The 26,039-nt window shown below is 40.2% G+C and overlaps 1 protein-coding gene across 13 annotated transcripts in view; it reads left to right on the top strand.

The window, feature by feature from the left end:
• DACH1 (dachshund family transcription factor 1) overlaps positions 1–26,039 on the top strand; it is a 321,117-nt gene that overhangs the window by 207,780 nt on the left and 87,298 nt on the right. For 4 of the 13 annotated variants that reach the window (XM_088667469.1, XM_035114319.3, XM_088667467.1 and 1 more), the window contains 3 exons: positions 8,138–8,310; positions 15,932–16,067; positions 18,013–18,147. In XM_088667469.1, coding sequence (XP_088523595.1) covers positions 8,138–8,310; positions 15,932–16,067; positions 18,013–18,147 — 444 coding nt within the window. Of the gene's footprint in view, positions 1–6,551; positions 6,708–8,137; positions 8,311–15,931; positions 16,068–16,766; positions 16,839–18,009; positions 18,148–26,039 lie in introns of all 13 variants that reach the window. The other 9 variants (XM_060273322.2, XM_060273321.2, XM_060273320.2 and 6 more) reach the window with 5 other exon arrangements.

Here is a 26,039-nt window from a genome sequence, read left to right as displayed (position 1 = left end):
CACAAAATTTGGAACATTTTCTGTAACATAGCACACGTATGTGGTTGTATGTAAGCATAATTGAAGTTGGGAAGCACTGAATTTCAAAAAGGATATTCACCGCTGCAATTTCTTACATAAATCAAACTGGAAATAAGACACATTTTACAATTCAATTTAAGATCCCACTGAGACAATAATGTTGCAAGCTGTGCATTTTGCAAAGTAATATAGTAATGTCTAGTTTGCATTTTTTAAAAACCAAATTAATCACACTTTATTGAATATGTTGAAGCAAACCTAAAATTCATCTATTATTAAAAAATATTGTGCAACAAACACAAACTATATTTTATACATAAAGGACAAACTCATTTATTCATTAGGATAAAACACTTGGAGTTTGCATTTTGTAACTATGAAAGAAATGACATTTGCTACCTTTAGTATTTTGAATATTTAAACACGTTCAAGTACAAAACAGGCTGCTTGAAAATTTGTTCTAATAATATAATGTGTTATTGGTCCAGCAGATCATTCCTGGGCTTGCTTACTCCAACACAGACATTCCATATCACTTGCACAAATCACATGAACACCCCATATGATCATTAGGAGGTATATCAATCTACTTTGTACTCAGGATATACAGTGACACGTGCATCCCCACCCACGTTGTGGCAGAACTGGTGGGAACAAGTTAGTTCCATTTCAAGTTCCATTTCAGTGAGACTGAGCCCTGACTCACTTGCTGTATCAGGGGTCGTCATATGAGCTCTTGATTGACCACCTGTCTTCCCTTAGGTATTCTGAATACCAGGTAGAACTGTGTGTCAGACTGGGACTGGGAAGACCTCGGTCCAAATTTTCACTATCTCAGTCTCACAGAATGGTCTTGAGGGTGAAGTTCTCTCTGTTGACCCATAAATAGCTAACTTTCTTGGGAGTTAGGTAGTAGTGAGCCCCAGGCATGCAGGTGGGAATTTCTCCCGTATTCTGAATAGTGTTGGGTCGGTATGTTCTGTTGAAATAAATGGGCATACTTATTGAACATTCTTACTAAAAGGCCTTGTGTTTTAGATTCAGGTGACCACACTTAAGAATAATTTGAGTAGCCATTTTCCTGGCAAATCAGTTAGCTGGTGTTAACTAAACAACTGAGGATGAAAGACAGCTGAGGAGTATATATAGGACAACCTGGTCAATCTTTAAAGTTACTTGCTCTTAAAAGCTTGTAAAGCTTTCATAAGTGTCAACATACAATTATCACTCAATTATTTCTCATTGATGTGAGTATTTAAGTTGTCTTTGAAAAAAGTATGCTATAAATTGTGAGGGTGTTTTTTTGATGATACCTTCGGGTACTTCAATTTCCCTGCTAATGTATTTGTAGAAGTTCTGTACTTTATACTTTTCAACCCTTTTTGTTTTTTATTCCTCTTAAGAGGATGAAGCATTTTATGAAGCTCTGAAGTTTGGGTAAGAGAAAAGGATTGTGGACTTTTAATTATTACTGATTGTCATTTGAGATAAAATTTATAGTGTGGGAAGCCACATCTTAACGGACTGTGACTCTGTTGCATCATGCAGAGTTTTAGTTTACTCGTTAATAATTCACTGATATATCAATCATCCACACAATGCAATTGTTTGGATGTAAAGCTCAGCCATGTGTGGGGAACCAAGGAGCACATCTTCTTGTAGGGAAATGTTTGGGGGCCATATGCCAGTGGTGGGTGGGGCCAGAAGAAAACGTAGGTGGAACAGGTGATGTAATTCTTAACATTGTGTCCAGACATGAATTTGATTTTTTTATACCTGCACTTAAACACAAGGATGTGAACAAAATGCTCAAGGAGGGTACAGAGGAGACCCAATGAAGCCTCTGATCTGTGGAGAGGAGCTGTGGTCTCAGGACAGGGTGTGGCCTAAGGAGATCTCAGTGAGAAGCCTGGAGGACAGATCTAAGCCCTTAGGTCTGAGGTTCCCCAGCTCAGTGCTAAACTGTGGTTTTGCATTACATGAGCAAGCCTTTCGCTTGTGAGGTGTCTTCGACCACTCATTCTCTGGTGTAGCTGTGAGGAGATTTGAAGCATTGTGTTTTCAATTAACCGGGGTTTATTATTTTTGTCAAACCTGAAAGCTCGGCTAATCCTAAGTATGGTTTACTTGAGTCCTCTGGGTATAGGGCGGTATAATAATAATAATAATAATGTCAGGATTGTAACCCACAGAGTCAACTTGGCAAGCTTCCCTAAGCCAGAGTTAAGCCTGACCACACTTTGTCTGCATTTAGACTTAACACTGAATTGGAACAAAAGGATCTCAATCTTCTCATGACCATGTGGAGGAAGAGTGCAGACGAATGAGCCCAAGTCTGGATCTAGACACATCAAAGAAGCAATTCAATTAAACTGTTATAAACTCATACAGGGAAATCCAGTAGGGAAAGACAGGACTCCACAGCGCCATCTGGTGTCACAGTGTTCTATCGAGTATTTTTCTTCTAAAAAAATGTTGAGGGGCACTCTCATTTTGACTCATAAAAATCACCACTTTATAGTTCTAATTGGGAAAAATAAATACAGTAAATGGACAAAAGTACAAAGATTCACAAAATGTTTAGGGGTATGCATACCCCTGCCCCCCCAACCACACTGGTTATATCACATATACAACACATTTGAACACTTTTTCTTTACCAATCTAGCTGAGTCCCAAGTCTCATGAATGAGGCCAGTCTATAGCTCTTGGAAGAAACACAATTTAGGTGGTGATAATATTGGTTTTTCCTAAAAATAAAATAAAACCTTAAGAAAGTTACCTTTGTGCTAGATTGTGACTATAAAAGTAAGGAATATCTAATACAAGAGATAAAAATTGTAGTTTGTGACATTCATGATTGTAGTACATATTAGCATTATGTTAGTTGGTAAAAGCAAGGACTGTAAAGTGTGTATATATCACACACACACTGCAAGTAACAAGTTATTTGGGAAGATCTTTTGTATCATATTATAGCCATCTGAGTTTCTTAACCCTGGGATGATATGAAAAAATCCAACCATACATTGTTGTTTGCGAAGCAAGAAGACACTTGCTTTCCCTCTTTTCCCCACCACCAATACCAATTACATATTCAAAATAATATGTTCACTTAGAACAGCTTCTGCAGATTTTCATATCATTAGCTCTCTTTAATGTTCATACCATGACACATTACACACAAAAATAACCAAAGATGGCCTGGGAACCGAAGTGCCACTTTTAGGTTACCCCCAGTTAGTGTCTGAAATGCTTATGATTTCCTTCGAATATGTTTTAGGATCTCTTTCTCCCGTCCCCAATTTTACTATGCAGCCTGCTTTGAGAACTTCTTTTGGCAAAGCAATGTATAGCATACGTTTTCCAAAGAAATGAATAATACAGTGGTACCTTGTGTTACGTACGGGATCCGTTCTGGAGGCCCACCTGTAATGTGAAATGCCTACAACTTGAAGCTCTGCGTTTGTGCAGGTGTGTGGCGCGATTTGGCACTTCTGCACAGGTGCGAAGCGCGATTTAGCGCTTCTGTGCAGGTGCAAGCGGCGAAACCCGGAACTAACCTGTTCTGGTACTTCCGGGTTGCCATGGGACATAACGCAAAAAGGCACAACATGAAGCAGACGCAACACAAGGTATGACTGTAGAATGAAATTAGAGCTGGTAAACAGCATAGAAAGTTGAGATTATCATTTTCCCTGCATATACAATATGGCCTTCGTGACAACAGTTTATGACACTCTCTTTTTAATTACATCTATAGCTGCTTATGCTTCCACGAGAAGCATTGCTGGAGGTTAACTTTTTTATTTTGTAATAGGGGAGGGCAAGAAAGTGCCTAGAAAAAGGCCTCTGTGATTTGCAGTCTGCCATTTTGAATGCACCCCACAGTGCATGGCAGTGTGTTGTGGTTTGCCAGTTGGTGGAGTGCTTTTCACTTGCTGGGTCACCAGTTGTGCAGGCCTGGCTAAGAATATATGTGTGCAATAGGTTCTGAAGGCGTCATACCCTTTATGGAAAAGTAATACCAATGCTGTTGAAGTAAATGCTCTTTGTAAGTATTTCCTTATTGCACCATTTCTAGTTTAATCATGCTCTGTATTAAGTAGAACCTTTCATCTGAAGATCTCAAGATGCTTTAGTGAGGTGTAGTCTCTCTTCCATATGGTAACTAATTTCAAACGGTTAAGCTTCATCACATAAAAGTAAAGTGCTACGCATATTCACATTTTGAGGAAGGAGAACCAAATGTTTGATTTGGATGATTATACTGAAGAGGATCCATCATTTATTGAGGGACCAAAATGATTAACATTTAGCAGATGGAGTATAGGTATTTTCAACATAGAATATAATCATACATAGACTATAGTAGACCAAGGCAGCAACCAAGGTTCAGTTTAGTTGTCTTTCACATTTAGTTGAAATGCCTTGGTGTGGGGGGGAAATAGTGTTCATATAAAAATACAGAAGATGTATAAGGGCCAAGGGATACCTTATGAGGGGAAAATGAAGATCCCTTGATTTCATTGAGACCTAAGTTCAGCCACCTTAGTGCAGATCCAAGCCTATGTTAATTACATTCCAAATGGTTAATGTCTATAGAAAGATGCAGGTGGAGAACCAGATTAATTACAAATATCCCAGCAATTTAAATTATAACAACCAGAGAATAAGGCATAGGTGAGACGTCCTGGATAATCCCTTAGACAACTGCCTGGACACTGATTTTCGCTCCGTTAATCACATTTTCTTTTCTTCCCAGACACAAAACAAGGAACATTAGTGGGCAAAAATATTATAGGAAAAGGGAAAATAAGACAATACATCTATTGTTGTTTCTCCAATGATGGTTTTTTAAAAATTTTAAAAGCACACAAATGTATTATATTTTTTAATGTTCAACTATTTACACGGAACACAAATAGAGTAATATAGGCATGAGTTTTCCAAGCTGTTCAGTACTTGCTTGCTTTCTGACACCCATATGATTTCAGAAAGTTTTCTTTTTCTTTCATTTTCTTCTTCATAACTAGGCTTGAAGCTTACATTTTCAAGTTTCCATCTGGCTGTCAACTCTTTGTAATAAGCTTAAGAGCTTGGACACCTGATATCCCTGGTGCTGTAGGGCACCCTCTTAGAAGCTGTTTTCTTTATATTGAGAGGAAATTAGGTTTTAGAACCATAAATTAATTAAATTATGCAAAATGTTCCAGCTTCAGCATATTTCCCCTCTCCCCTCCTTATAAAGAAAAAAACACAAAGCGACAACATAAGAGTTTCACACATTCTCATGCAGTATTTTCATAATACTAGCCTGACAATGCTGTATTATTTCAACTGTGCATTGAGGCTACTTTCCTTGTACAGTCATACCTCATGTTGCATCCATTGCAGGTTGCGTTCTTCCAGGTTACAAACACGGCAGACCCGGAAACACTTCCTGGTTTCGCTGTGCGTGCATGGACAGAAGCATTCTGCATGCTTCGCACATGCGCAGAACGCTCTATCGCGCTTTCACGCATGTGCAAACGCACCGCTCAGGTTGTGGACTTTTTGGGGTGCAAACGGCACCCCGGAACGGATCGGGTCTGCAACCCAAGGTACCACTGTAATAATGTATACAAGATGACAGAACAGAAAATGACTAACTGTGTATTGGACCTGAGTGGAGTCTAGACACATATAAAAAACATTGTGAAGATGTTTAAAGAAAAAAAAAGTTTTGGAAAATATATTGAACTTGCCATAGCTCACCATCACAATCTAGTGTCACATTTGTATAATGCACTTTACAACACATTTAAAACATTTTCTTTGCAGCTGTATAGCTGAGTCCCTGCTGTACATAATAACATTGGCTGTAATACAGCTTAGAACTAAGCATGCTTAAGCCTTCATTCATTCATTCATTCATTCAATCATTTTGAATGTACTTAACTCTATATAGGATTGTTTATATCCACTTTGGTGCAGTTTGAAATGCCATTAGGAAGGTAACTTGGAATGGAAGTTTGTTAGCTGCCATCTCAACTCTTGATTTTTTTTTTAGAGTAAATTATTGAGATGGTTAGATAATCTGATAATTATGAAATACCAATGATCTAATTAATTAATTAATTAATTAAAGGTGAGGTTTAAATAACCTTTTCTAAGATCCTGTAGGGAAAAAAATGCTATCCTGTTTATGGACAAAACAAAATTGCAAACATTTTGCACAGAAGCAAGTCTGGAGGATTATTGGTGGGCATCCATCTGTCTTGGGAGACAATGGAAGAGGGCCCATTCAGGGTAATGCCAAACCATTTATATAACTTTTTATAGGATATACAATAACATTAACAACCTTGAAAAAACCCAGTAAGTTAAATTGAATTAGACTAGGATATTTCCAATCCTCCACCCATGGATCTTCCAAAACTGATTTGACAATTGGAAAAGGAATTAACCTGATCTCCTTGGTTGCAAATTCAGAAGCTTCAATTTTAGAATTATCCTGCATCCCAATAATTTATATTCATTCCCCACAGGAAGCACTGATGGTTCTTGGGATAGAGAGAAACTTCAGTCTCCCCCAACCCAAGGATTGCAGGCCTCTGTTAACCACCCCAGCATGCCTGGACAGCATAACATTCCAGTTAATCATCCTCTTAACTCTCTCCAAAAGAACCACCTTCTGCCAAATGGTATGGCTTAACATCTTTTCATGTTCATATTCACACTTTATCAAATTCCTATATTTTACGTTAAAGCGTATACTTAAAAATCAACACCAACTCCCTCACAGCAAACAAAAATACAACATAATAAAAAAGACAATGTTTCTTATGGAATCAGACTTTCAGAAATAACGAGTAACAAAAGGGGCAAATATTTTATCTGACACATTTCAGCGAAGGTTCGACTTGGTTACATAATAAGCAACAAACAACATCCTTCCTGCATGATGAGAGCTATCACTGATGGCTTGGATGTACGTTATAGTCAGTTGGGTATTGCACTTTACCTCAACATATCTGTGATCTACTTGAGAGTTGATTTAGGCATGCAGATAAATCATGTGGTACAGAATTGCTGGGACCGTACCATTTATGACTGCAGTTTGAGGAATCCACGTGTCATTACTTCCTCACATTCAATATATATTTTTTATTTGGAACTTTTTGTCCTGCTTTCCTCACAGAGTTTCCAAGGACTCCAAAAAGTCAATCATAATGCAGACACTATTCCTTCCATAAATTAAGAGTCAGTTTTCTCCAGTCTGCTTCTGGTGCTTTTATACATTCATGTGTTTCTTCTTTCAGTGATTCTGCAGCCAACTTCATCTGCTGCTTAGTGTGTTAGTGTGTTCAGAGTTGTGTACACACACACACACACACACACACACTATTTACCTGCTAGGCTCTGGAGGTTCTGCTGGTGGGCATCAGGGCAGCTTCTGAAGCTATGGAAGTCCCCCACTCACCAGCTTTTGAATCCTGGCAATGGTATTTGGATTTGGACACATGTAAAATACTGAACAAGGACGTGGGTGGTGCTGTGGTCTAAACCACAAAGCCTAGGGCTTGCTGATCAGAAGGTCAGTGGTTTGAATCCTTGCGACAGGGTGAGCTCCTGTTGCTTGGTCCCTGCTCCTGCCAACCTAGCAGTTCGAAAGCATGTCAAAGTGCAAGTAGATAAACAGGTACCGCTCCGGCGGGAAGGTAAACAGCGTTTCTGTGCGCTGCTCTGGTTTGCCAGAAGCGGCTTACTCATGCTGGCCACATGACCCGGAAGCTGTACGCCAGCTCCCTCGGCCAGTAAAGTGAGATGAGTGCCACAACCCCAGAGTCGTCAGCGACTGGACCTAACGGTCAGGGGTCTCTTTATCTTTACCTTAGGTACTGAACAGATCACATTCTTGCTATTTATTGAGCAGTCATAATAATAGTAATTTAAAACATGCTTCCTTGTTAGAAGAACATTTGTGAACATTCATTCAATAAACAAGAATTGAATGAAAATTCATTGCTTGATGAATAGTTAATTTACCTTTGCTTCATGTTAAAAATGTTTGTGATCTCCAGCACTTAAAAATCATAAATGTGTTTATTTTGCTTTATTTTGTTTCCCTTAGGCCTGGAGCTCCCTTTTATGATGATGCCCCACCCGCTCATTCCTGTCAGCCTGCCACCAGCATCTGTGACAATGGCAATGAGCCAGATGAACCACCTCAGCACGATTGCAAACATGGCAGCCGCAGCACAAGTACAGAGTCCTCCCTCAAGAGTTGAAACGTCTGTTATTAAGGTAACAGAGGTTTGGTGTTGTTGTTTTTTTTAAAGTACTGAGAGTAGCAATGATATCTTTGTTGACTTTTCCATTCTTAGACCTATGTTCCTCAATCATAAAATGAGATTCTCTGACTGGAACAAATCATACTAGCTGGAGACATTCATTTAATTCACATACAAAACACAATGCAGCCAATATTCATTCAATTGTTCCCTCCTGTGTTTCCAGAGGGCAGCCTTTTTTCAGGGATAGCACCACTTCCTGGTTGGAAGGCGGTGCCAACATGATTTTATTACGTTGGGGAGCTCTGTACCACCCCAGGCTGGCCCTACGTTCCCTGAACCGGAATGTGGGCTTTGGACGGCTATCTTTAGTGGGCTCTTTATTCTTTATTCCTTTTTAGCCTTTTGTAAAACTTTCTTCCTGTCCTTCTGCATGAGGCCAAGATAGTATGAAAGCTGGTGGCCAAGTATGAAGGCATGGTTTCCTTTATATCTCTGCCTCCTCTCAACCTGACATGAATGGCTATAATTCACTACCCAGATTGGACAGTCTCACTTTGTCTCCTCTCCAGCTGCGATCTTAGGGAAGAAAGGTATTTAGAGCATCTTTAAAGGCAGCAGTGGGGAAGACTGCCTTTAATGGGGTTACAGTAGTTACTCCATAAGGGGAATTGTGACCACAGCAACCTTTTTGGGGAGGTCTTCTTTAGATGTGACCTGAAAGTTACACCCTTACTAGATGCTACTAACTCTCGTCCTGGGGGTACACAGGAGTGCGCATACCCCTAAACATTTTGTGAATCTTTGTACTTTTGTCCATTTACTGTATTTCTTTTTCCCAATTTGAACTATAAAATGTTGATTTTCTTGAGTCAAAGTGAGAGTACCCCTAAACATTTTTTTTAAGAAAAGAAGCACTGTCGTGACTTATATAAATTAATTAATGGAATTTATAGATCACTGTTCCCAGGGGCTAGGGGTATTGTATTAGTTGCAGCTCACCCAGTTAAACTAAATAAAAATAAAAATCCTGTTTTTCTCTGTTCACCCTGTGCCTGTTCTCAAAGTTAATTTGGATTTGAAATATCCAAATATACCCCGAACATGAAAGCATGTAGGGGAACTCTAGAACTGAAGAATAGCTAGAGAGAATGCATGTATTGTATCCACAAGGGAGTCAAAATTTGGATTTTTCTTTTTAAAGGTGCAGAATGTAATGGAATTGGTTTTGGCCAATGATTTGCACCAAACTGTGCCATCAGCAGCAGGTGGGAAGCAGATGCGTGATCCTCAGTACGGCAGTTTAAAGCAATTATTCTGCCCTTGTCCTGAACTTAAAATGGAACACGTGAAAACTGAAATTGTCCAAAGCACCTCTCTCTCTTTCTATCAGATGCTAGATTATGAGATTCGTAAAATGACAAGTCCCTAATTTGTCTCAGTAGGGAAGTTGATATGGAGAGCCCTGCCAGCTTAGATCTGTTCTTGACCTTTCCCCACAATTCACCAAGTTCTTCTGAGCCTGTGTTGTTATCTTAAACTTGTAAAGCTTCAGATGCCATTCCACTGTTAAGCAGTGCTTCATTTCCCAGAGATAAGAAGCTAGTATATTTTTAACTCTCTCAAAATAATGAAATGAATGTTGCAATAAAACCCCTCCATTTAGAATAAAATAGGAAGGGCAATAAGGTGTCTGTGTGAACGGGATACAAGTGGTTGATATTACATGCCACCTGATGTCTGTGTCCCTTCTGAAATGAGATGTGCATTAGATACCCTTTTTGTAATTGAATGTTGTGATCTGTGAGTTGGAAGAATAAGATCTCAGGAACGAGCAGGGACAACAGACTGTGACAACAGTAAATCGCAGTGAGCATGACAGCTGTGACCTGTGAATGCTTTAGGCAGGAAATGCCTTTCATCACTTGCCCATGGCTTCAGAAAGCCAAGCTTGTTAGCAGCCTCTTCTTTCCTCAAACAGAAATGTGTGCAAACACAGTATAAAGCCACATTAAAATAAACGTTATACTTCAGGGCTGATGGCAATGTTTGTGGTTACGTCAAGAAGACAGCCATAAAGCAATATCAAAATCTGCTCTACACCCATGAAATATACATTGACATATCAAATTGTAATAGAACAGGTGTAATGCCTAGCACAGTGCTACATTGTTTATTTGATTGGCTTGTGCATTTTTGAAATATAGTAAATTTGGGGGGTGGGACAGAGTGCTGTTTCCATAGGCATATTCAATGAGAATACATTGCCTTTACACGACAGAAAATTTATCCCAACTAGTTGCTGCAAACAATGGGATGTGTGTTTGTTTCTGTAATACACGTAATATACAAGTTCCTCCTGTTCCTGACGTTGTTTTATTTTGGAAGGATTGTTTCACACCTTATGTTTAGCATATGTTTACTTAAAAATGGAATGCATGCATCAGACATAGGTGTGTAATTGTTAATACAATAGGTATACAAATGGGGCAGTCAGAATTAACCAAAGGATTTTGCTTAGGTACTTGCGATGGCAAGGGCTCCTTGCTATGCAATATGTGAAGTGCCACTCAAGGTAGCATTCTGGCTACTTTGTTTGTTGGCATCTGTCTGTGTTGAGAGACAATGGAGTATGCCTCTGGGGGTGAAGTCAAACCACTGAAGAATCACAGTGCCTGCTGTGGCTGCAGACTGGTAACGCATAACTGCTGCCTCTCGCATTGTTTTTGCTGTGTTAGTAGCACCAAAGTGACCTCTCTGGGGTGCAAGCCTGGGCAGTGTGTATGGAGCAATATGTTTGGCACCAGCTTGGCTGCAGGACGTGTCGGATAGAGGCGTACAAGGAACCATCCAACTTGAAATGCATTTTGTGATATGACACGGAAGCTCAGTTACTCAACAACAACAACAACAACAAGAAACTGGAAAACACAATGGTTTGTGTAACCATAAACAGTTGGTCGGATCCAGACCAACAAATCCTAGTCATGGGCTGCTCCAACTACCTCCCCCCCCCCCGGACTACTGAGCTACACACCATAGCTATATCAGAGTTGTATCAGACGAAGGTCAGTTTCAACACTGTTTGTGGGAGCTTTAATCAGGTGTCCAGTGGCTCATGCTATTATTATGTAACATGACGTTGGAGTGAAAATACTGTGGGTGATTTGACCAGGAGTGTAATACTGGCTCCTGGCCCACAATACTTTCCCTTCATTATAATGATGCTTGCAGAATAAGAGATGCATGCGTACGTAGTGCCTTGTTCATTGAAAAATGGAGATACTCCCCACCCCCAGGGGACACTGCTAATTACCCTACCAAGCACCACCACCCCAAGTCTCACCAATGACTATATTGGGTTTTTTGGGGGGAAGTCACTGTTTCCCAAGGCTCAGGAGTTGATTTTTGAGACTTTATTGTCAGAAGATTCTTTTAAAATGTAAGAGACCTAAAGACATTCTTTCCTGGTAAAGAAATAAGTTGCGGAAGAATTGGCAAATGGCTTTTAATAGCTGACATGTACTGTTTAATATATTACCATTATTCTCCTCCAGTAGTTAATGGTAGACTGCGGGAGACCAGAGCCATTGATTTTGTTACAGGTGCCAACATAGATTCATCTGGTGTGAGCTGGCTTTAGGAAGCCTTTCTAAAACTATTAAATATAAAAGAAAGCAAAGCTAAGCAAACATTAACAAGACATTCTATGTTATTAAATCATTATACAATTATAGAACTGTAAAATTGCATGAAACAGTATGTTATGGTTTGTTGTAAGCCATGAGTTCTATAGTTTTGCAAGTGACCTTCTATTCTTTTCTTTTTTTACTGAAGCTTATGAATTAATTAAAAATATCCTTATGAGTTCAGTAACTGCCTTCGTTCTGCACTGCTTCCCAAAGTATTTTCCACAGTCTCAAATGTCCTCTTTTTCACATTTTTTCTTGACATGGATACTGTAGAGCAGTATATTGGGGAATCTTTGGCATCTGGCCTTGCCAGGCCTCGGAGATTGGTCCACCAGACTGTTTTGGGCAAACCCACATTTTCCAACACCTGAGGCATAGGTACGAGGTATGCTGGGTGTGCCCAGGCACCCCCTAATGTCTCTTTTAAAAAGGGAAAGTGTCTGTCGCCTAAGTGAATGTTTTTGAACTGGCAATGTGAAGGACACCTAGTGTTTGGAAAAGCAGTCAGAACACAGCAGTGCCCTCTTGGCCAGAGGTCAGCATACTTTTTCAGCAGGGGGGCGGTCCACTGTCCCTCAGACCTTGTGGGGGGCCAGACACTCACTCACTCTCTCTCTCTCTCTCTCTCTCTCTCTCTCTATATATATATATATATATATATATATATATATTAAAAAGAACAAATTCCTGTGCTCCACAAATAACCCAGAGATGCATTTTAAATAAAAGCACACATTCTAATGTAAAAACACCAGGCAGGCACCACAAATAACCCAGAGATGCATTTTAAAGAAAAGGACACATTCTACTCATGAAAAAAAACGCTGATTCCTGGACTGTCTGCAAGCCGGATTGAGAAGACGATTGGGCTGCATCCAGCCCCCGGGCCTTAGTTTGCGTACCCATGCTCTTGGCTGTATCTGTTTTGTGTGTGCTGCAGCAGCACCGGTAGCAGTGGAAAGTTTATTTTGGTGCGCACAGCATGTGTGTTTGTGTTTGCTCCCTTTGTGTAGGAGGTCAGCCGGGGGGTGGTTGGGTTTGCCTGGGGGGGGGTGACTCAAAAGCTATAAAGCATTAAGTAGTGACCAGGGGGCATGTGTGTGGAGATGGGCTTCTTGGCTGGGATCTTTCAGAGTATGTTCCTGTGTCTCCACCTCTTCTTTTTATCCCCTCCCCCTTTGCTCACCTATGACCTGACGTCATATATGAAGTCAAGCATGGGAAACTTCCAAATTTTGGAATAAAAATATTGGTGCTTTTTAACTTTGGTGCCTTTTTCTGTCTTTCTGCACATAGCAACAGAAAAGGTACTGAATTAAAAAGGCAGCAAAAGTTTGAAACAACAGAAGAATCAGGAGAACACTCAGAGTGAATTTGAGCTGGCCAGTTCAAATGATCTCCCTCTGTAAGGGCTTTTTGTAAGCACCAATCAGTTGCACTATGGAATTTCATTTATTGCATGTTTTAATTTTTGTAAGCCGCTTTGAGACCCAAATGTGGTGAAAAGTAGAGGAGATGATGTTGGTGATGATGATGATGATGACGACAGTCTTGGACCACAAGTATCCCCCAAGCTATGCAACGTTTCCTTCAAGGGAAATGGAGCCTACCCAGAATGGGCACCATACAAGCATGGTCCTGTGTCCCATAATTTGTAAGCCTCAGACTAACAGTCAGTCAGTCTTTAAGATCACTTGGAAGTGAAAGGTAAGCTACTTGTGGCTTTTTTCCACTAGTTTGCCAAATTCTTGTGATACATACTTCCCCACTTGCAGTAGCAAGCAGGATTCTGTCCCGTACAGCAGACAAGGGTCAGGTGGCTTACAGCAGTGTTTCTCAACCAGTGTGCCTCCAGATGTTTTGGGACTACAACTCCCATCATTCCTGACCACTGGTCTTGCTAGCTAGGGATGATGGGAGTTGTAGTCCCAAAACATCTGGAGGCACACTGGTTGAGAAACACTGGCTTACAGGACCAGAGGAAAAACAGATAATCATTCATTGGAGACATTTTGGTTATAATCTAGTAGTAACGCTACCCAAGGCAAATTCAGCAAGGATTCATCCATCAGAAGGGTTTACAGAGGGATTGCTTAGCAGTCAAAGGTTATTGTGCTTTATATTTTTTCAAAACTTTACCTACCATTTGGACTGCGTGGAATTTTAAAAAATGTAAATAGCACAAGACTGGAAGAAATCAGAAGCACTGGAAATAGAATTTAATGGATCCCATAATTTCCCACAATGTAGGTCCCTAGGTCCATGTATCTAGGCCCATTTATTATATGTGTGCAAAAGTTATGTGTGATAAACTAATTGACTACATTTTTATTCCTTTTTTCTTTTTACTATATATATTTTCTTTTTACTATATATATTTTATTCCAGTTCTTTAAAAATGTAAAGTCGATATTTTACTAAATCCACCCTATCCCTCACAATTTTCCACAAGAATGGCAGTTTTTGCAGTTTTGATAAAGACAGAAAATTGAGAGAGATTGCATATTATTGATTGGAGGAATTATGGAGCGAGAGTATGAAAAAGAGACTTGAGGAATTAAATTAATTAGACTCTTACCTATGCTCAGTTCACTTGCATTTCTATTAAGGTTAAAGGGTGTTTCACAAATGAACTGATAAGCTGAGTTTACAAAGCGCTCTCTCATAGATTTCCTCCTGGTTCATCTTATTATATGACAATAATAAAACTCATTATCTCCTTTGTTTCAGTCATAATTGTGTTGTGTTGCCCTATACATTTCTTCTGCTGTCTCCATATTATAATTTGTTCTATAAAGGCATACATAAATATGATAAACAAATTAAACTCTTAAAATAAATTAATTTTCTATGCAACGCTATTCAAATCTTATATGCTCACTGGATTTCACTTTAATGAAGCCCTTCAGAACACAGCAAGCCAAACAGTAACATTGCCTGGGTTCTTCAAGCACCAGCACTCTAATCCTAAACTTAGCTGTTGAGATCCTGGACAAAAAGGCACTGTGAAAAACAAAATAAAGAAGAATCTATGCTAACATGGTCAATTTTCCTATAGCGTTTTTTAAAAATAAAAGAAAGCAAACAAGTAGAATATACCTAAATTCCTCTCATTGGCCTGATTCTGGTCGCATGACAGTGAGGTGATAAAGACCATGCAAAACTCTGCCAGTGGCGGAGCTTCATGCTCCAACTTGGGGGCGGAGAGCAGGCGGGGGGGGCTGGTGCGCGTCCTGGGGGCATGGTGCACCACCCACGGGGCGTGGCACACGTCCTGGGGATGTGGTGACCAGTGTGGGCGGAGGGGGCAGCCACGATGGCACCCCACCATCCCCCCGCACTCCTCTTCCTCCACCACTGAACTCTGCGCCTTGTTTTTTGCACGTGTAGCATGCATTGGGTTTGTATAAGTGGAGGCATTAATTTAAAATTAAAATTGAGATCTGTCAGGTAATTCTGAGTGCTTCTTCATTTTCTAGAGCAGTGTTTCCCAAACTTGGGTCTCCAGCTGTTTTTGGACTACAGTTCCCATCATCCCAGACCACTGGTCCTGCTAGCTGGGGATGATGGGAGTTGTAGTCCAAAAACAGCTGGAGACCCAAGTTTGGGAAACAATGTTCTAGAGGGATGCTCAGTTAACTTTGCCATGCCATATACCCCAAGAGCTGTTAGATTTGAGCCTTTGTTGTAACCCTCACACAGGCTAAACTAGAGTGGTCCAGCCATGGACAGATTACATCTCCAGAACTTGTCAATTTCTTTGAGGTGTGAGAATCAAAATGCCCATTATTCAGATGACGTTCAGTTTGTGATCTGTGAGTGTGAAATGGCTATGGAAGAAAGCTTGCCTCTGTTTGATAGTTCTAATGGGTACAAGACATGAAGGTTCTGAAAATTAAGATTGCTTCACATGGATTTTTGCTTGTATTTTGTGTTATGCAGGAACGAGTTCCAGACAGCCCTTCCCCAGCTCCATCCCTTGAAGAGGGCCGAAGACCTGGTAGCCACCCGTCATCTCATCGTAGCAGCAGTGTATCCAGTTCCCCTGCCAGAACTGAAAGTTCTTCAGACAGAATCCGTAAGTTACATTGTGTCTTCTTTTCCCACTTAAAATGGCCACGCTGGCTTTAGGTGTTTCGATTTTGCCAACGAAAACTACCTCTCGGTATTATATTCCCCCAGTGTGCTGCATCAGATGGTGTGATGCTGCCATTTGCAGAACTGATGGAAACTGGTGACATAGGGGGATTAAACATGGAGGTGTGAAGTATAGAAGCGTTTCACAAATAATCAACATTCACTTATCAAACTTGCCCAGTTTATATGCTAAGCTGGAGATGGAAAATCTATTTCCGAGTGGGGTCCCCATAACCCCAGTAGAAAGCTGTTGGGCCTCATTCTACTAGTGAGCGGGGTTTAATACACACACACACACACACACACACACACACACACACAGCTATTTCGCATGGAGACAGGGCAATATATTTAATTCTTAGTAACCCCACTTAAGTTTCACCTTCCATTTTCTTCATAGCCTTCTTTTTTTGTACAAATTTTATTAAAACGTCAACATCTATCTTTTCTAACTGCAAAAGGCAAAATCATCACCATCATCATCATCTCAGCAGAAGATGCAAATGATACCAATTCAGAGCTGCAACCTCCTTACAGCTATTTAAAATATCAGACTTGAAGATGCAATTGCATCCTGAATTGTATGCATGAAGTTGGAAAAATGCATAAAACGCATGGATGACTTTTCACATATTTTCAGGGAACACCAGTCTGCTGAGACAGTTCGCCCTCTGCTTTGATCTTCTTGCTGCAGATCTTCTTACACAGGAAGGTGATGCAGTCTCACACTTTGCCCAACATTAAAGCCCCTTTGCCTCCTTGCTGAACAGCTGATGGGGGACTGAGAGGGCTGGATGAAATCTGGCTGTGGGCTGAATCTGGCTGCTGGTAAGGGGTTTTCCGCCCTTGCACTAAGCCAAACAAAATATAGCAGTCATAGTGTAGGCTACCGAGTGTTTGAAAATACTCTCCCTATTTGTTCATCCCCAGGTAAACCACAAGAAGCCAGGAGATTTATCTAGTGCTTGGTGGGTTTCCATATATGTTCAGAGGTGTGCTTAGCAGGTCACAACTTGCATAAACGTGGGCTAGAACAATTTTAAAGAAACTTTAATGCACACTTATATCTTAATGCTGTTATGCTTCACTGTCTTGAAAGAGGCAGTGATTTTGACCGCTACTGCCCAGTTGCAAACGCCACCTTTTGAGGGAAGATGTTGAAGAAGTTTGTGGTGGCACAACTGTGAGCACACCTCCCATGTAACTGATTATCTTGACCTATTTCAGTTCGGGTTCAGACTGGTCACCCTTATTGGGAGAAGGGGAAATATGACCCTCTGATTCTTACTTTATCTCTCAGCGACTTCTGCTATCATTGACCATGCTCCTGAAGGACTTGATGTACTATTTTACAGTGGTTCTGATTCTATCTTCAGGGTCAGTCTCAGAGAATAGTGTTGGGTGATTATTTTTCAACCCACTGGCAGTCATGTTGTGGGGTGCTTCAGGGTATCATGCTTTTGCGAGCACTCATTGGGGGATTTGGAGCAAAATGTCACCAGTATGCCTCAAACAATCTGCTTATGCCTAGGGCTGATGATGCCCAGCTCTGTTCCTCTGTAACGTCTGAATCAGCATAGGCGATGCAAGTTTTCAGCCTTCGCCTAGACTCAGTGGTAATCTGGATCAGAGCCAATAAACTATAAGCCTGCATTATGGCAAGACAGAGGTGTTGTGGGTGAGTCCTGTTAATTGGTCAGTTGCCTGCTTTGGATGGGGTTGTGCTGTCCCTGAAGGAGGAGGTTCTTAGTCTGGGGGCTTCCTGGAACTGGCACTTCCTCATAAATAGGCAGAAACGATGTTGTTTGACAAAGCTATCATGAAATTTACTAGTAGTAATATGTTTCTTTTCGGTTTTTTTTGTTTTATCTGTTTGGTGCTAGCAGCTGTCCATCAGAACGGCCTGTCCATGAACCAGATGTTGATGGGCTTATCACCGAATGTCCTACCTGGTCCAAAAGAAGGTGACCTGGCTGGCCATGATAGCGGACATGATTCTAAAAGAATGCACATGGAGAAAGGTAGGCAGTTGTTTTAACTCTCTGTTCTGTTGCTGAAAAGGAACAAATATTATACTCCAGGCATCGTTAATACTAGTGATGCTGGTTCTTTGTGTTAATCCTTGTGTTGGTACTCGACTGAAAGCACTGGTGGAGGGGAAAAGGCAGCTTCCTGTCTCTCCCAGAAGATAACATAATTCTTTTTGTGTGTGGGTGTATATGCTCATGTAGTACATTAATTATTTTAATAGGGTAAAAATTAAATTGTTGAAATTATTTAATAATGGCACCATAAAGAGGAGGAAAATGATTTAAATCTCTCAATAAAATGCAGATGTGAAAAATGTAGCCCTTATCTGTTCCATTTCTTAGTGCCTGTTCTTTAGAAATATTTTATTAAGAAATTATTTTATATAATTGCTGTGTGTCTGTAGTTGATCAAAGAAACAGTCGCTTAAAGTCAACCACTATGAAATAACTGTTGATGGCCATGTGTGTGGAAGGAAGAGGGACTAAATTACTTAGCTCCTGCAACTGTTAATAGTGTAAAATGAGACTGGCGGATATCATGTAATTTATTTTAAATTTAATCAGCCATCTGACTGAAAGTGTATGAGCCAGATTAATGTCTATTAGTATTTCTATTGATTAGTGTGCCATCTTCTCATTTGGTTTATATAGACTTGTTCAGTACCTTCCTTCGGCACAGGAAACATTAACCAACATTATTATTATTATTTAAATTAGACAAATACAGACTATGATTTTGTGTACCTGATATATAGATATATAGCAACCTCTGTGGAACTGAAGGATAATGAGATGATAGAGGTTCAACTCAAAGGCGACAGCTTGGTGGCAATGCTATAGTACATCTGCATGGAATTGCTGCAGCAGTAAAGATTTTAAAAGAGGACATATTTTTTTGTGGTATCGTTTTAATAGATACAAAAGGTTCCCAGCTCTGTCCTGTGCAACTACTGTGAGATATGGGAAGTGAATTAAAATCTGGACACTTCCATTCTGGACAGGTGGCATCTTTAATAAGATTACACTAAAAATTAATGAGAACAACATTTCTTTTATACAAATCATTAATTTCGGTTCATTGCGCACACAACCTGTTATGGCTTCTTGCATGTGCCCCACTTAGACCCTCCAAACAATATCCATGCTGAGAGTGCAATATGAACAGACCTGTTTTTGAATTTTGAGGGGATCTCTCTCCCTGCCCCTCCTCCAGCCTGTTCAAGTTTTTGGTGTAAATGTGCATGCATGCCATCTTCTTAAATTTCAGTAGACTCCCTGTGAAACAGTTGGAAATTTTGCATTATTTCCATTAAAAATGGAACTTGTTAATGGTTCTTAAAAGTGTCCCAAATGTATATCATTTTTCAGTAATGAGCTTAACTAGATGAAATTGCTGAGTTCTTTTTCTTCTGCAGTAATTGTTTAGGTCACAGCCTTCTTTGGTCCCCCTTCCTTCATCCAAACACCTCCCCACACCCTCTCTCTTTCTGGCTACTGGATTAGATGTAAATATTCATGGGTTATCTAGATTTATAGGGTATACTAAATTAAAAATTGTTTTTTGTCATGACTGCATTTATCAAATCTCCTGAGCCAGCCCTGCAACTTTTAGGCCAGGCTTACCTGTATTAAAACAAGCAATTTCACTTAGATATTTGCAGAGATAGTAATTATCTGTTTGCATCATTATGGACCTGCAGTTCAGATATGCAATTTTGTTTCTGACCACCTTTAATCATTCAAAATCATTAATCATTATTACAAGTGGAGAAACAAATGCAAACAAAATAGATTCAGGCATTTATATTTTTAGGATGGAAAATGCCTTGTTTGCATCCCTTTTCTATTTTTTTAAAATAAAAAACCATGGAATTTTGAGCCTTAGTCATTAAGCGTTTGTGTTTTCTTCCAAGACATATTTGTGCTAATCCATCAATCAGAGCTAAAATGACTTTTTAATAATTACAACCGTGAGATGTTTCAAAACCTCCTTTTGAAGTTGCCTCTCTCCTATCCATGCTTCTCCTCCTCCTTTTTAATTCAAGTATTCTTAAATTTCAGAAAAGGGACAATTTATAATCTGCAGTATGTTAAAAAAATTGTTTAAGACAGTAGGCATATTAGTGAAATATAGTTCAGGAGAAAAGTATTCTATTATCACCTTCACATCTCCTGAAGTAGGCAAGGTTTTTGCTGATTTGAATGATTTTACAAAAAGGTTTTTTTCTCCTTTACATTTAAAATTGTTATTATCCAGTCACACTGAGTCAAAGATACCTGTGGATTTTAACCAGTTAAATAGGTGATTTACAGAAGTGTATTTGTTTCATAATTTTTTTGTTAGTAGATTCCCCTGCAATTAAATCTTAAGTATATCACACCAGTTCTAGGCTGTTGCTCACATGTACCTGTGTCAGATCACCAAGCTGAGCTGCCTCTGTCATTAGAAAGCATGATGTAAGCATCTCAGGGGGCAGATTTTGAGATATGATTGCGTAGCAAGCTGCCACGTCGTATTATCATATGCTCACCGCCATAAGAAGCAGAATCATTTGCTGGGATTCTTGGCCTTCAGGAGTGGCTGGTTTGGGGCCATGTTGCTCTCTTGAATTGACTTCCCAATGCCACACATCAAGAGGGGGAGCGGCAAGGCAGTCGGGAGCTATGAATGGTGCAAGTACAGTAGGGAAGCCAATCCAATGTTCCCAGCACTGAGCCCTCACCATGCTGAGCTCCGCACTGACTTGCCCCCCTCCTTCTCAATAACTCACCGCGTTCCACAGCCTTGTGAAATCAGAACAACACAGGCCCGTGTGCAGGACCCCCCCCCCGGGTGCTACCATCCACCACGGCCCAAGGATACCTTGGTATAAATGTCCTTCTGCAACTAAGTAGTGTAATCAATTGTAGATGCCGGGAGAATCTTTTAAGAGTTCTATGCATTGCTCCGTGCATTGGAAATGCAATTTATTGTCCTTATGTATGTGGCGCTGTCTAAACCACTGAGCCTAGGGCTTACTGATTGGAAGGTCGACAGTTCGAATCCCTGCGACGGGGTGAGCTCCCGTTGCTCAGTCCCTGCTCCTGCCAACCTAGCAGTTCGAACGCCCGTCAAAGTGCGAGTGGATAAATAGGTGGTGGGAAGGTAAACAGTGTTTCCATGCGCTGCTCTGGTTCGCCAGAAGTGGCTTAGTCATGCTGGCCACATGACCCAGAAAAACTATCTGCGGACAAACACCAGCTCCCTCGACCTATAGAGTGAGATGAGCACACAACCCCAGAGTCATCCACGACTGTACCTAATGGTCAGGGATACCTTTACCTTTTTATGTACTTATTTCCTTTAATTTTTCACTCTGGTACACTGTCAGTATCTGCAAAAGTTATTTAAATTAAAGTGGAGACCATGTGCATATTAGACATCAGTAATTGTCAAAACAGCTATCTACTTTTTAGGTTTCTGGTATAGCCTGTATTAGATATTACTTATTATTCTTACTTTATTAGATAGTACTTAGAGCCTGGATGGCCCAATTGGTTAGAGCGTGGTGCTGATAATGCCAAGGTTGCAGGTTCGATCCCCGTATGGGTCAGCTGCATATTCCTGCATTGCAAGGGGCTGCTAGGTGATCCTCAGGGTCCCTTCCAACTCTACGATTCCATGATTCCATAATTTAAAAATACTGCCAGACAGAAAATATGGAGTGCCATAGTGGTAGTTTAGGCGTTGTTGCAAATCATCAGCAAAATAATGTTAATGGGAGAATGAATATTGGTTCTAAATTGTATAATTTTGAAAACTTCTCCGACCCCCATATTTTTACAGAGATACTGCACTTAATAGGGTAATAACACACACACTTTTATCTGCATCTGTTTATATTTCCTAAAATGGCATCAATGGTAAACGAACCCTGAATGTCACTCTTCACTTTATACTGAATATTTTTGAGATTCTGATCAGAAGGATCTTTCTTAGCTGAAAATTGTATAATGGTTTAACTTCCAGGTTAAGGGGGGGGGGAATAATCACAAACTTATTAACAATTGATATTTAAAGCCAGAACTCGGTGGATTTTTTGTTTTGAGATTTTTTTCCTCAACAACCAATAATATGCTGTTATAGACTATTAACAATACTTGATTCAGATGCATCTTATCATAAACCTTCAGTTTAAAATTCCAGAGAATTCCCTTTGTTTACGCAAATAGACCTCATGTGAGCCTAGAGAGGCATAATGGAATTCTACATAACTAAATCAAAATATGTCCTAAGGCAAAAAGTATTCCTGAATACACAAAAAGGAAACAAAGAAAGAAACTTCAGTGCTTTTAATGACTTATTATCTCATCCCTTTCTTCCGTTTCCTGTTAAGAATCTCAGCAAACTATTTTGCTACCGTAATATCTCCAACTAATTCAGCATATCTGCACACAGTCTTCTGATAGTAACACAGTCTTTACTCAGTGAAACAGTCTTTACTCAGTGAGTAACGAAAATATTAATAGCAGGATGACTCCAGAAATAACCTTGGAGGTTATTTGAATTAATAAGACAGCTCAATCTTCTAAATGCATGATAATTACTTTTACCTTGCAGTCCTATCCCAGGGGCTAGAGTAAGCATCAGATCTCCCTCTCTGAGGGCAGAGAACTTGGGATATTGGATACCCCCTTCTTCACCTCTGTAGTAACTTCTACACTGTGTACCCTGCCATTGAGTCAAATAGAGTGTGGGCCAGGGCTTGACCAAGGGCTGCCTTGGCAGGGAGGACCCTATCATTCCTCCCCCCAATGCTTTGAAGGCGGTGAGGGAGCTATGTCATGCCAAGAGCTGGTGTGGTTCAGTATGCTTCCTCCCCATTGAAAACAATGGCAATAAATGGTTACTACTGTTTGTTACCTATATCTGATTGGATAAGGCGTGGGCATTGATTTTATACTTTTTAAAAGATGGTACCCTCCTCCCCCCCTTTCTATGTACAAAGCACTCTTCTCCTGTGGGTCAGGGCTACAGAAAATGAAAACAAGTATCGTGAGCAAGGTGGCCATACCATTTTGCTATCACTGTGACACGACTATATCACAATATTTTTGTTAGCTGGGAGAATACTCCAGACTCCCAGCTGCCATCGCTGGGGCTCTGCAGAGTGGCAGAACCACTGCTGCATTTGTTGCCCAGCTGCTCAAAGTGGCAGAAGATGGAGGGCAGGCAGCTATAGCCTGATCCCCACACCAGCTCCAGGCTGGCGCAATGAGGAGTTTTGCATCAGGCCCAATGCCAGCTGACACCCGTTAGGAGAGCAGCTCAGGATCTAGTAGATCCCAGGCCAGCTCAGCCCCATGCTCTGAACACCCCATTTCAGGGCTTTTGACAAGGCCCCACTGGCATCAATACCACCACTGGCCCTTTTGGCGAGTGGAAGGGGTAGGTCTTCACCAGTGGAACACTGGTGAGAGGATGGCTGCCCCCTCAGAAGCAAGCAGAAGGAAGCCTCTGCTCAGCCTACCCCCCACCCACCCACCCCACCCACCCCCTCAGCCTGGCATAAGGGGTTATGGGATTGCAACCTACATTCATAGATGTCCTTTGAACTTCATGCTGTACAATTTAAAAACAAACAAACCAGCATGCCTCTAGCTTGCTAACCCTGGCACATTGTTCATCACTCATAGATCGCATTCAAACACAGCTTTGTCCATGTCTTTGCTATGATGAGGTTCTCATATGTATATGCCACATTCCAGTTCTAAATAAACTATAGAGAGAGAGTTTATACACTAGTTTTGTGTGCCCATGGAAGCCTTGGGGGGAAAAGAGAAAGTATGGATGGGTGGGACCATGAACATACAGCACAGTTCTCTTCCAGGAGATGTCATAAGTACTAGCATATATATGGAGAGTTGACAGGGCAGGGTGGGGGAAGGATCAGAAAAGAATCAGCTACTGTAGATAGCTTTCTAGATGCTCCCTTCCCACCTTTATAGCTACCTGTGAGCTAGACAGGAAAGTTACAGAGATAGCCACATGGCGGCTGATTTAAATCTCCAGAAGTCTATCCTTTATTCTTGAAGGGATTAGCAGTTCCTTGCATGCAAGGGGATTTGTCACAGAAACTGAATCCACTTCTCAGTTGTCTTAAGAGACATTTGGGAGGATGTATTTTCTTGAACAGTCATTTATGCAACATATTTTTCTGCAGAACCTTTCTGCAGATCTTTAGATTTATTTTAAGGTCTGATAAATGGCATTCACCAAGAGGAAGTTTTTCATTTGCTTATTCACAGATTTACTGGTAGAAATCGGGTAGATACTCATCTGAACCTAGGCTATGATGAGATAATTAGCTGGATGAATGGTTTTGTGACTCAACCCTGTGTGGTATCTGAGTAAGAAGGCAGAATAGCTGCATGCTACAAAGCTCAGTAGATTTCTATCAACTGTATACATCTGAATGGGCTTTTAGGATTATGAATTTCAAAAACCACCACAAATAAAACATAACGTAACCACACTGCAGCAACCCAGTGTCTTCTCCAGAGAAACTCATTTTTGTAGCATGTGAAGGATTTTATTTGGGGAGATAATTTGTTAGCAAAGGAAAATTCCTTTTGAGGAATTGCATCATAGTGGAAATAGGCTTTCTTGAAATGTTCTCTAATATTTACATTTCCTTACTCTCCTTGCTTGTTCACATTTACACAAACACTACAGCCTTTCACTGGGCTAAATGCTTCCATGCTCTTGTTCCCAACATTATGTTATGGGTTAAGAAACACATTAATAGCTCCCCAGTCTCCCATGCTTGGAGCAGTTTAAATCCCTCCATCAACTTGATGGAATGATTTACTATATTGTTTCAAGTCGTGTTCTTCCATGTAAAGTTGAGGCAGTGGTTTAACCACATGTAACCGAACCAACTTTTGTTTGTTAATTCATTGTTCAGAATCTCGGGGTCAGCACCCTAATATAAGCCATTTAAATGCATTATCAAATGCAAGCAATTTGCCCTATAGATCATCATTACTATAACTTTGCACAGGAGCTGTTTCAAAGCCTTTTTGGGAGGTTTCGTTTCCCCCTTAAAAGTTCACTTAAATAGCCAGAACTTTTAATTAATGAATGTTGGTCTGTGTTTACAGAAATGCATCTTGCATCTGATAATCAGGCCGTTTTTGGATACTTTGTGAATGAAACTTTTTGAACATTTTTTTGGATCACCATTGTTACTAGTATCTTATGGAACAGGTTCAGAATATTAAGCAAGTACAATTGTTTTAACTACTGTGAAATTGACATATGAAGCTGAAAACCAAAAGTACCTTTCATGGGATTTTAAACACTATTTTCCTCCATATGCCATCCCAATTATTATTTAGATATTACATTCCTAATTTACTGTTAAGGTTGATTAGAATTCAAGCCTCTCAAAAGCATGCACCAAAGGTCTTGGGCTGTGGAAAACATTTTTATAAAATAATCCATTAATGCAGAGGAGTGCAACTAAATTAGTTAGCAATTTGCTGAGCATGAATTAATGAACAGAGCTTCTCCCAGCTCCCAGAGTTGTAATTTTCATAATAACCTCAGACCTTTATTTGGCAGGTTGTTTAGTTTTTTTCGTTTGAAGGTTTTCATTAGTCTAATGAGGACTATGCAAGGGCGAGCAGTCAGCACAATTTACATGGGGAAGCTATCATAATAAATGAAGCAATTTGAATAACACGCAAGGGTTTATGCAACAAGATAAGAAGAGATTGTAGAGCGAGATTTAGAGGTAACCAATACATTAGACCAACTAATAACTGAAGTAATCCCAATAAAAGGCTTAAGCGAAAGGAATGAAATTAATGATATATACAAAACTGTAATGATATGATAC

This window comes from Zootoca vivipara, chromosome 4 (assembly GCF_965207765.1).
Source record: "Zootoca vivipara chromosome 4, rZooViv2.hap1.1, whole genome shotgun sequence".
NCBI lineage: Eukaryota > Metazoa > Chordata > Lepidosauria > Squamata > Lacertidae > Zootoca > Zootoca vivipara.
The sequence above is the reverse complement of the archived record's forward strand: the minus strand, read 5'-3'. Positions and strand labels throughout refer to the sequence as shown.